General features: G+C 45.8%; 1 protein-coding gene across 2 annotated transcripts in view; it reads left to right on the plus strand.

The window, feature by feature from the left end:
* Nucleotides 1-12,844, plus strand: part of CANT1 (calcium activated nucleotidase 1) — a 90,921-nt gene that overhangs the window by 14,670 nt on the left and 63,407 nt on the right. For both annotated transcript variants that reach the window (XM_085617459.1, XM_085617460.1), the window contains exon 2: nucleotides 8,355-9,015. In XM_085617459.1, coding sequence (XP_085473585.1) covers nucleotides 8,385-9,015 — 631 coding nt within the window. In that variant the 5' untranslated portion in view covers nucleotides 8,355-8,384. The remainder of the gene's footprint in view (nucleotides 1-8,354; nucleotides 9,016-12,844) is intronic.

The raw sequence follows: 12,844 nt of genomic DNA on the forward strand, positions 1-12,844 counted from the left end.
CTAGACCTCCTGATTTAATTTAGGGGGATCGGCCATCTTCGGCTCCCCCCTCGCTGATACCGGAGGCTGCGGATCTGGAACTGGTCTTACCATTGCTGGCATTTGGTTTCTAATTCCTAATAATTCTCCGTCAATCCTAGATAGGTGCTTTTTTTTTGAACTTTTAAAATGTCATTATTTGACAAGGAGACCTCTAAAATCCCCTGGAGAGTTCTTTGCAGAATTATCATCAAATCTATCCTAGAGGATGCATGTGTTACAGAAAGTTCTAGGTTCAGCCCTGAAGTTTGATTATGTTCGATGCTTTCCTTTTCCACCGAAAGCTGAATTCCATTTTGGCCTTGGTTTTCAGTCTCTAACCCCCCTTGCTCAGTATCCGGTGTAACCTCTTCTTCCATTCTAAGATCCTTGCTGATTAATTCCGGACAGTCCAGAGTTATATTTTCTAAGTCCTGGGTAAACAACCTATGCGGGGAAGAGGACTGCCGAGGAGAAAATTTCTCTTTCTGCCCCAATAAAAATTGAAGAGACTGGTTAGCTGGACTTACTGACACCATTGTAGACTCCTCATAAACTAATGAACTAGTCCCAATCCGCAGTCCGGGCTCTGCTTCGTCCTCCTCTCATACAGAGGCCCTTGCTGGTAACACTGCTTTTTTAAAGTGCTTCCCCACAGTCTTTCAGTGCCCCCCCCCTTTTTGTGCTTGTACTTATATTTGTATCATCGTTCCGTTTTCCTTTTTGTTTCGCTCCTTTTTTTGGTCTTACCCCTGGGCTTTTTGTTCTTTCCACAGAATCACCCAGATCTAAAGTGTTTTTCTAGCTTCATCTTTGTGTCCTGGGTATTTTTAGCCTTTCTGGGGGCCATTGTTAAAGCCTTTATGCGACCAAAGCAGCAGCTCAATCGGGTACAATATTGTCTTCAAAAGTAGTCTGACCAAGTTTGGGGTCAAGCTTTTTTTTATAACCAAACCAAACCACAAAACGCAAACCGCAACCAGTAACCTCACTTACCTCTGTTGTGCGTCAACCTGTGCTCCCCCCGTGCCCTTTTCCTCCCGCGGTTGTCGTTTTTATTTTCTCTTCAGCCCAGTTTCCAGATTCTGGAGCAAAGAATTCTTATTGTATTATATCTCTCCTTTCTTTTCTTTCTCCCCCCCCCCCCCCCAGCCTGGTGCCCTCAGCAGTAGCCTGACGTTTGCCTTTAGTTTGCTCCCTGCAGGTCAGCAGGTCTCTCTGCACTGGACCGGACCCAGGTCTAAGCGGGGGGGGGGGGAGGGGAGGGGGGCGCTGAGCTGGCGCGCAGACTGACGTACGGAATACCTGGGGGGTTCTCTTTCGCTGCGGCTCAGCTACAGACCTCCACAGGCCCCACAACTTCCTTCGGTGGCGGCGTCCTTCAATTACGGTCTCTGCTGCTAGCTTTCCGCTCTCTGCTGCTGGCTTCTTCTTCCGCGTCAAGACGTTGGGCGGGGCTACGGGGGCACTAGCACAGCGCGTATCGCGAATCACAGCACAACAGAGTCTCTTCCAGCACAACAGAGTCTAAGAGGAGTTGATTTTGCCAACCCAAGATCTCAAGTAGGAAACGTCCAAGTGTATCCTATTTATTCTTACCTCTCGACTGTATGGTTAACAAGCATTTACAATGTAATAGGTCTCGCATTACTGAAAGCTTGAGCGCTTGGCATTGCATTATAATGTGCAATGCCAATAGCTAAAACTTTTATTAATGCGAGACTTATTGCATTGCAAATGCTTGTTTTGTTAAGAGCTCTCCTCCAGCGAAAGCCCTGGCACCGAATGCGGCAAGGAACTGGGGAGTTAGCAGCCTTATTGTTGTATTAGGACCGATTTTGGCGATGATTATGGATGCATGGGTGGGAGGGAGCTTGAGCCTGTAGGCTGCCAGGCCCCGGATCTCATCTGCCTTCCACTTCATTTCCTGGAGCTCCCAGCACAGTGGTAAAGTAAAATGCAATACCAGTTCGGGTTCCAGTATTGCCTTTTAAAACATACAAGTTTGACAAAAAAACGGTTGGGCAGCAGCACAAGAGTAAAGAAATGGTTGCAACCGCCATTGTGGAACCGGTTCGGGTTCCGGTATTTTATAAAGAGCCAGACAGAGTGGACAGGTAGAGTGGACCTGGCACTAGCGAGGCATCAAAATACAGAGGGCGGCGGAAGGCCCGTTTCAGAATGTGATGAATATCTCCTGAAGCTGGTAGACGAAGACACGATGCCTCTTGAATCACATATTTACCCCCTATAAAAATGCCCTCGCGGAGAGAACACGACATAGGGATACGTTCCTCACAACAATTTCATAGGTAATTGCCAGTGAGATAAACCGGGCATGAATGTAGTGAACACAGGAAAGGGTTTTTAGAGAACATAGGTCAGTGACGATGCGGAGTAAGAGTTGCAGTTTCAGCTGAGATTAGGCGAAAAGATAGGAAAACTGTCAACACATATGCTTGACTAACCTCGTTAAAAGTCCAGGAAAAGTCGATTATGCTGGTAATACTTTATTTGCCCTTGTTGTACACCTTTTGTTTATTGTGAGAATAATACTGTGAATGTCAGTGTTTAAATGTGGCACCCTCTACACAGTTTTATAAACTGGAAACAAAATGAAAATAAATATATTTTAAATGTTGGTGCCTGAGAGCTAGAGCTGGTGCTTAACTCAATGAGAGGAGGGTGTGGGTGGATGAGTGAGCGAATGAGTAAGATCTGGCACCATCCTCACCTAGGCTATATTCCATGTCAGCAGCTTGAAGTCCTGCTGCTGTCACTCAGAACCCGGTGGTCAGTGTTGTTAAATCTGCTGTAATATCCTTGTTGGAAAACGAGGCAGCATCTGCGAGGCCTGCACAAATAACATGACTACATTTGTCCCTCACTGGGAACCAAACACCCAATTGTAGCGCCTGACTCTCAGAGGGTAGCGTTGCAGAGCAGTCTGAGGCTTACTCAAGGGAGGTGGTGTGGGCTAGTAATCGCCATTGCAGGTGCGCCAAAAATAACCCTCAATAATTGATTGTCCAGTCTGTACTTTGCTTTATAAAAGTAAGAGTACATTTATTAAACACACACACTTCTCAATACTATGCACTAATTTACAAATACACATAAGCTATTGGAATTACTTTGTGACATTGCATAACCTCTCCACCCCTCCCGCAGGGGGGGTGGGGTCTTGTACCACCACTCCCAAGTATGCACATCAACTTGCCCCCTATGCAGTTAGTTGAACATAACCTGGAGCGAGGGCCCTGCACACTGGCACCATCCCAGTGGCGACACACCCCATTACCTCAACAAGCATTAAAAAGGGGTAAACCTGCCTTGGTGACACATGACCCTGACTGAGCATCTCCTACTGACCATAAAGTATGCACCTCTATATCTTAAGGGCTAGCAGTCTGGGGTCTTCACCTAAGCGCAGCAGCAAGAATCCATGTTTACGCACACTTTAGAATGACAGTACTCATCACATTGGTTGATCATTTGAATGCATTGCAATTACAGCCCCTAAAGGCATCACAGATGAAATCACAGGGTTACGCATATACAGACAGACACCCTAGCAGGACTGTCTGGCAACATAACCCCACTTGGCTTATGACATCTCCTTACACATGTCACTTACAGTCCCTTCAAAAGAAGTACTCCTGACAACTACACTTCTCCTGCGGTGCACCTCTTCACTTTAAAAGGAATCACAGGTAAAAGCATGGGATTACGTAAATACAGCCAGACTCCTAGCAGGAAGGTCCAGCAACATCACTCCATTTAGCTTAACATCACCTTACACAGGTAATTCACTTTACACATGTGACTTTCAGTCCACCTAAAAAGAAATAACCACTAGTAAATGCATTTCGGCTGCGCTTCTCCAGCAGCTCCCCCAGCACCTTTTCAAAAGTGAGGGTGACTCCTCTCCTCTGGGGGCCACAAAGCACCAAAACGGCAGATTTCCAAATGCCTGGCGAGGCATTATGGGGGGCTTCATGCTCCTCTTTACCAGCCCCAGCCACTGGGAACACTCTCCTCCGCCCTCAGGGTCTCTGAGAGGGTAAATTCAGCAAGGTGCTGTCTTCACTGGCTCCCTGCACCAGCCTTTCGCCTGGCTCTCCTCCTTGGCATCTCTTCTCCCTGCGCAGAGGCCACTGCTCCTGCGCACCGGTCCTGGGCTCTTCTTCTGGTGCTGTTAGGGGCAGTCAGGGGATCTCTCCTTCCAACTGCCCATTGCACCAGGCTCCAGCACCTTCAGCCTCAGCAGACCACACCCCAGAGAGGGCTTCTCTTCCTGTGCAAGCACTTTTTAAAAAGTTGAGTAGGGGCTGGCAGGAAGTCCCTGTTGGTCCTATCAAACAGTGACACATCCCTTTTCTGCCCCTGCTCCCTCCTTTTCCAGCCTCTGGGTTTGTTCAAAATGGCGTCGTCCAGGGTCTCGGGCCACATGTCTCTGAAGCCCCATCCCCCCCACGCTGCCTTCCCTCCTTGGTGCAGCTTGGTGCCTGGCACCTAGTGATGGATGAGCCTGTAGCCCCACCCATCATCTCTTCATGGAGAGGAGGCCCTCGCTTGTGGAAGAAAGTTTATCAATCCATCCAGCTGAGGTCAGCCCTCAGCCTGGGTCTGGTCATGTCTGGCTCAGAGAAATATGACAGTTCTGGATGACCCAAAAGCAGTACCAATATGACTTTGGACTCTGCAGAATACTTATTTTCACATTAGCTACATTGGACTTAAGTGCGTGTCTGAAATCTGTAGGCCTAATGGAAGTTAATCTAGCCATGGGCCCCACATCCCCATAGGGGAATAATGAAGTGAAAAAACAGTAAGGCACACTGACTTTCGCTGGCATGTTTCTTTCCAGTGTATAAAGCCTATTCCATGTCACCACCCAATACTGCATAAGTCCTGCCACACCATTTACTTTGTAGCTGCTCCTGAACTGTGCATGCTAGGAATCTCCCCTGCGCAGCCCGTACATGTGTGCACACGCATGTACACATGTTTGCATGTAACCAGCCGGGTGTCCCTTACTCCAGCTACTGCGCAGCGGCCTGGTCAAGCCAGGGGAACACCAGTAAAATCCCCATGCATTGTCTTACATCCTGAGTTCACTGTGGGTGAGTCCCAACCTATGAGGCTCCCTCACAGTAAAAGCTCAACAATTAGGTGCTCAAAAAGCGAAAAATCCGGGCGGCCCATAGTGTCAGAACCACCTTCTAACAATCCTGCAGTGTTTTCACTGTCACTTACTGTAGGTCCATTTACTGCGATCCTCTTTGAATGACTAAAGACAATATGAGCGGCCAGAATCACACAGAAAGTTAGCACGGAGCTGGGACCTCCTTCCTTGAAACTCTGGTCCTGGGTCCACCCACTATCATTAATCTCATTAAAATGATCTCATTAGAATGGTTGACTGCGGCAGAAACATCTGTTATATACAATGTCACTGGAATTATGTGATCCTCCGGCCACTGAGATTTTCGCATAATTATAGAATTGCCGCACTTGCCACATAATCCATCATCTGCTGCTTAATGTGCAGGTTTAAAAGTTACTAAAAATGCAGCGATGTTGACACGCTGACGAAGGCCTGTTGAACTGGTCACCTTTCTATTACTTATTGCTATATTTGAATTTTCAACTGGTCCTAATGATGTGCAATCCATGTCCAGACAGTGTTATCAAGTTTAAAAATGAAGAAATAATGATGTAATAGTATTAAAAAATGTGCCACATTTTGCCGCAAAATTTACTCAATCCTGCCAGATTACTTGGCCCTTTCCTGCAGCAAAATTCCAGTGGCCCTGGTTACATAGTGCCATATATTTGGGGAAGGGTATAAGCCAGTGCCTTCTGTTTCCGAGTTTTTTACACTAACCATTCTAATGTTCTTTCTTGTGGCCCCGCCCCCACATTCGCAGATCTCACCCCACTGCACTCATCGTAGCTCACATACTTTTTTGCACTTCAACCTCTAAAGTTAAGATTCACAATGAGGAGCTGAAGTGAGATGTGTGAAAGGAACTGGTGGGCATAGACTTTGTATATGTCAATCAACTTTGTTTCTTTATACTTAGGAATGTTAAAATAAACACAGGTTTTTCTGCAATTTAATATATAGCGCAAACTCGACTAGAAGGTAATGAAGCCCTTTACCTGAGCACCAGTTACTTTACATAAGGTCACATCCTTGTGTTTTTAGGCACGGGGAGATTAAGTGATTTGGCCAGAATCACAGGATATTTACCGGCGCCGAGAGTCGCACCTTGTTTCTCAGTTCCAAATTGGGCAGCCCTGACCGCTTCACCACCGTCCCCCAGTGCGTGTAGTTTGACATGTTTTTCTATAAGAAACAAAAATGATATTTTTTTCAGTGACATTGCAGTATGTTTTCTCTGAAGAAATGTATTTGTGCAGATTATCAGAAATTTTGACTGCCTTCAGTGATCTTACGATACAGAAGGTGCAGGGGGGGAGCCCACGGTTGCGGCGAGATAGGTGGAGGAGCCAAAGAGAGAGACAAAGGTTGAGACACAGGGAGGTCTCTATTGAAGTAACATCACTGCCTTACAGAGTGTTTATTAACCGTGAGCGCTTTATACAAGATACGTCTGGTGCTAAGAAAATCTGCGTTTCTCCAGGAGGCCAGCAGGTTGATCTAAACACCTATATCTGGGTACTTGACTGACTCTGGGGTAACACTTCTTCACAGCGCTCACACTCACCTTGGATGGCCCCTGTGTCTCGCAGGGTCAGCACAGACAGCGTGATCACCACACAGAGTGAGGGGCTCAGAGCCCCTCCCCTGTCTCCATTGCAGCACTGCAGGGTCGCCCTCCTCAGAACTCACTAACAGTCGGATCCCCGCTGCAGCCCTCTTACAGCACACACAGCCCGCACACCATCCTGTTCCTCGCGAGCCCAAGAGGGAGGAGAGCGCACCGTGTGATCTTGCACAAATGAGAGCCGGTGCAGGTGGTCACTCAAAGGTTGCTGGGCAGAGCATCCACAAGTAGGACATAGAGGGTGGGGAGCACGGGCTCTTCATCTCAACGAACAGGAAGACTCGTGAAAAGGAGGGCGAAGCTACAATGGATCGTTGGGTGATGGAATTAGCCATAGGTCGATTGTACTGTAAAGAAGCAATGACCACGCGGGCGTGAAAGTGACACGGCCGCGCGGCGCGAAAGTAAACCAGTGGTGCGCGAGCACCACAGAAGAGCGGGGGCGAGGGAACGCAGCAGCGAGGCGAATGCGCACTGCTGCGCGTGCTAGACACGGACGGGAAGAGGCGGAGCAAAGGCGGGACATGCGCCTTCCTTTGCCCAATTGCGCGCCTTATTTAAAAAACCGCTAAAGCCAATGGCAGCCCGCAAAAGCAAAACCACACGCACAAGCGTGTGGTCAGCTTCCAGAACTCCCTTACAAGACAGTGCATAGCCCTGCGCGAGCAGGGCTATGCACTGCAACGCTAGGTGCGAGCCCTAAAAAGGGGAGAAAAATAGTAAAAGAGGGAATTATGTGCCTGCTTTCCTAAAGGTCGATGTTTCATGCCGTACCCCTATTAGCTTTTTTCAGGACCTCGAGAAATTAGTTCCACTGGTACCACTCCTACTGATTCACACTAGTCGCAGACTATTTGCATGCCAAAGAAAGATCGATATACATTTACCACCTAGTAGGCGTTCACTGTCTGTAATTCTGTGGAAATACAAAAGGAGAGTTAGATGTAACAGCCTACGGCTGTAAATATATAACCATTTTTTTCTTTTAGTAATTTCAATTTAATTGTTGTGAGCAATCTCCAATTGAAGGAAAAGTTTGTATTAAGACCTATATCGTGGGTGAGCACATCTAGTGTAGTTCTAATGAACTAATTGAATCATACAGACTGTGGTCTCAGGATGCATTTTCAAGGCACATACACATATAATCTGGTAGTCATACACATATATAGTAAACATCACATACATATAAGATGCTTCAATGTTGCATCATGGTTCCTCCGGGGAGAGGGTAGCCTATTGTCACACTCTGCGGGGAGTATTGCAGTGGGAAAAATAAGATTTTTTTTTTTAAAATCAAGCCAGGCGATCCTATGAGGTCTGTATATGTTCATCGGTACAGAAGACATGACAAATGGCAAATGCAGTGTTTAAAAAGGCAGAGGCTATGCTGCAGTCGAGAGAAGCAATGGAAGTCATTTGAAACACTAAGGGTGATTGTAATGTGGTCATGTGGCATATTTGGCCTGTCTCTCTATCCATGTTTACTGGCTGATCATCTGTTGCTATGCATTCAGTAACCTTTTTTGTGTTTTACAGGTCTTTCCCGACTGTTTTCTCTGATGCCCTATGCATTCATATGGAGAACTGGCAAGTAATGACCCTATGACTCCTCTTCGGATCAGTGTGGGTGGTCTTCCTGTGTTGTCATCCATGACTAAAGGCGCAGACCCTCGCTTCCGTCCACGATGGAAGGCCATTGTTTTCTCCTTGACAACTATTGCCCTTGGCCTACTGTTGTTGTGCCACCATCGGGCTACCGCTGCCCGACCAGTTGCCCTCAATGCCCACAACCGGGCGCTGGGCAGACATTTGAGCGATCAGTACAATGACACCTACCCCATCACTCCTGTGCGCAAGACCCCCGATGGGGTTAGTTACCGCATAGGGCTGATTGCAGACCTGGACAAGGATTCCCGAAGCAAGAAGGCCAGCAACACCTGGTTCAGCTACCTGAAGAAGGGTTATCTCACTCTTTCTGAGAGTGGTGACCATGTTACGGTGGACTGGGATCCTGAGCCGAGCGTTGTGGAGTCACATTTAGCTGAGAAGGGCCGTGGGATGGAACTTTCTGAACTAGCGGTCTTCAACGGCAAGCTATACTCTGTGGATGATCGTACTGGAGTGGTGTATCAGCTGAACGGGTCTAAGGCTGTTCCTTGGGTTATCCTAACAGATGGGGATGGCAGTGTTGCTAAAGGTGGGTAACTCTACTTCATATGTGCTTTCTTTTTTTTTTTTTGTTGATTTTATGAAACTGAAAGACTTTCTGCTGACAGTTTCCCATCATCGGGGATATAGAAATGTATGCTATGTTAAAGTAAGTTGTGTTGGTTCTAACACCTCATAAAGCATATGGGTACAGTCTTCTCCACTGTGGTGAGATGGCCCTTCACAGCTAAAGGATCTGACATGAGATACTGTTTCACAGAACCCTCCACTCACCTTTCAGAAGACTTGTGCACTTAACTTGTTTACTGCTGTAGGTTAGCTCGTGTCCCGGAGGACTCGTGCCACTCTTCCTAAAACATTTTTTGCACTTTCATAATGGGTGTGGTCTTCACTAAAGCATGTAGTTCCTTAATGACCATTCAGAAGCAACACATTCATAAACCCAGGCCAGTCCATAAAAATGTTAAGAGCACTGTTTAATACCCGGTACAGCCTGCAATTCTTGTGCATTTGTACATAATTCGCCTAATAACACGGTTTGATCATGTAGGGCCACACAGATGGCAGGTCCAACAAATTGTTTTTAAATTGTCTCAGATAGTTCGTCATTGACAGAGCAAAAAAGGTGTTCATAATAGTTGTTGTAGTTTTCTTATATCTCTTCTCTTCATGCGTTTCCTTCTTAGTGTAATCCACGCCTTCCGTTGTTGGTGTGCTGTACTAGAACCCTATACCCTCAACATTCAAAACCGAAAGTTGGGAGATCCCAGGGAATGTCAGTGGTGTGGGTGTTTTCTTGCACTGGAATACTATGCTGAATAAAGCTGCGATAAATGGCAAGTAAGCCTGAGGCGGTGATTTGGCGGCAAGACGCCATAATGGCAGTCCTCTGACGAACAGACTTTAAAACCATATTGTTCTCATATAATTTTATTTTAAACAGAACATTAGTTATCTTATAAACCACATATCCTTTCTCCTAGAACCCCAAATCATATAAATTAAAACCATCTAACGTCTTAAGAGCTCTTATGCTGTACATCTCTATATATGGAAACTTTTAATGAACCTCCGCTCTGTTAAAGCCACACAAATATTCACTGTCACGATGTACTGCACACGCTCCAGCATGAATGTTCTCATCGCATTCTGTTCTTTTAGAATCTGTTATATTAATACTATCTTTTTGCAATCCTAGATAAACTTACATTGGCATTTAATTCTTTAGCTTAATACATAGTATTTCCTTTATCAATGGTAGGTATATGGTTACAGAAGTTTGCAGCTGGATAAAGTTTCAGAATTTATCTAAACCATTATAGCCATACAAAACGAGCCTCTGCATTCTTTAGGTGTCTATGTCCTTGCTCGAGGTATTCGCTGGCCATCTATCCTCTACTTCCTGATCGTGTTCTCCCCGTATAAGATCACTGTGGGATATTTCAGCTCAGTCCCTGAAAATGTAATTGAGGGGCTGGAGTGTGGAATGTCAGGGCAGCCATGTTACTGCTTTTGGGATGTTGTATTAGGAGGGCATTCTAGTATGTTGTTTCCTATGCTCTACGTATTTTTGATAGTCTTCCTAATGATCACTGTCTCTGCTTCTGACAACGCTTTATCACAGTCAGGCAGCCAAGGATAGAAGAAGGTTGTGCTCTCTTCCCTGATAAACCTATTTGTTTCTTGGCTAGTATCAATGCAAGGTCAATTAACTTACATTTAAGTTTTTGGGGGCGAGTCATTAGTCCTGCAGGCTTTCTTTGGGCCTATTTATCCCTGTCATGCCTGTCATGTTGGTAAGCATGGTCTGATATTTTTTCATAATACCCAAATGCTGTGTAATCTCACGCAATGTGAAAGAAACTGGCTTCTTCCATCCCACATCTTAAGCAGGTACCTACTAGGTGCGGTGTCAGAAAGGACTGAAATGTTTTGTCTATGGGTGGTTCCTCCCATTGGTGTCTTAAAAGCCTATGAATTTTTCATTAGTTGGTTGTGGTTTATGAAGTGCCCTCAGGTATATTGTGGGTCAAACGAAAGTACTCATATGTTATTAGTATATGTGTTGTATAGCTGACCAACAAGGAGGCCTCCCACTGCGTTTTAACAACTATGAAGAGGGTCTCCTGCATTCGCCACAAAATGGGTTCTGACCAGAGCAGTAGTTCAGGGGAGTAGCCCACACTAGGTCCTATATTTTTGACATAACTGGCCCAGTATTTCCTCACTCCTGCCTCTAATTTAGGGAGCTGTGGCTTCCTGCAAGGACTATTGCTTTATGTTGCGGTTGCAATAGATCTAGGTACCAGGGCCTTCGCTATGTTGGTTAGTTTCTGGTGAAGCAAGTACTGGCAGCCACCTTAGCACCCAATGTGATTGTGCTGCTATATAGTAACCCTCAAATAAGAGACTCCTAACCCCCACTTCTGTTATTGGGGATTTCAGTCTGGTTCGGTCCACACTTTTTTAATAAGACTTGTCATACGGTGTCTGTGTCACAAAAGAACCTGGCTGGCACGGCCAGTAGAATGTTCGCAAAATGATAAAGCCGTCTGTGAAGGGGGACCATCTTGGTTAGTGCAGTTATCCCTATAATGGATACTGGGAGAAATTTCCAGAATTGTGATGGCCCATGGAGAGCAGAAATCGCCCCTCTAATAATTGTCCATTATTGCATTTGCTTCTCTACAGATGCAAACACTCAGATCCTTAAAAGCGCGTGCGGCCTATTACATGCTGTAGAAGTGTGTATTGTGGGGCCTCTGCTGTGGCAGTTCTCAGAAGGAATAAACAGGATTTGGCTATGTTCTTGTGGAGTCTCGACAGCTACCTAAGTATGTTGAATATCTGCATGAGTCGGAGTTGTTATTCTTAATCAGACATGTATAACATACATCAGCCTCATTAAGGGAGATCCGAACAGTCGTATAGGAGAGTGCTATTCCTCAATGCTCTGGCGATCATCCACCATACCAGCGGCTCCATGGCAGAAATTGGGGGCAACATAGGGCAGCCTTGTCATGTGCCCTGTTGGATCTGCCAACTGCTGAAGATCACCCACCTTAGTCTTACCCTAACTTCTGGGATGGTGTATGACAGTTTCAATGATATAAACAAGAGAAGGGAGGGCCAAAAGGAGAAGTTTAAAGACCAACTTAGACTAAATCCCCAATCTACATATGCAAAACAAACCAGTCTAAAGGTCTTTAAAGGACACTTAAACCTATGGTGACCTAAGTGTCTGTACATACACTATGAGACTAAATCTACACAGGAAGTCCTACCTAAAAGGACGGAATCCCATCTCTCACTGAAGTGACATGCTTCGTCATCTGGGTCCTCCTCTCGGCTGTTAATCCTACTACAGCTGAGGGCTACAACCCCCTCACTGAGAGGGAGAAGCGTAGGGATGTTTCTTGGTATGTGTCACTAACCTTCAGGTTCCTAAAACCCAAAATGAGGAGCTGTTATAAAATGTGAGTGATGAGCGCAGTGCAAACTAAAGCAGTAAATGTGCTAATGTGAATTAAAACTGACTATCAGGGGAGACTAGACTATTTAATAATTGTCTCGTGATGACAGGATTAAAAACAGTGCAAAAAGGCAGTTTTAACAAAATAACTGCACCTGTGGTCAACATGTTTCAGCTATCATGACCCTGTTGGTGTCTAGCTTTCTTCAGGACAACCTATACCACACTAGATCTCAGATAGATGGTAAATGTGTATAAGTCAACCTGTGTAGAAAAAGTGACAAGGCATCAGTTTATCGGATGTAAATAAGATACATACATGAAGCATTGCATCAAACCAACTCCACTGATGTGCAATCAGGACTTACCCAGCTCTTGTGAGTAA

The sequence above is a fragment of the Triturus cristatus genome, chromosome 7 (genome assembly GCF_964204655.1).
Source record: "Triturus cristatus chromosome 7, aTriCri1.1, whole genome shotgun sequence".
Classification (NCBI taxonomy): domain Eukaryota; kingdom Metazoa; phylum Chordata; class Amphibia; order Caudata; family Salamandridae; genus Triturus; species Triturus cristatus.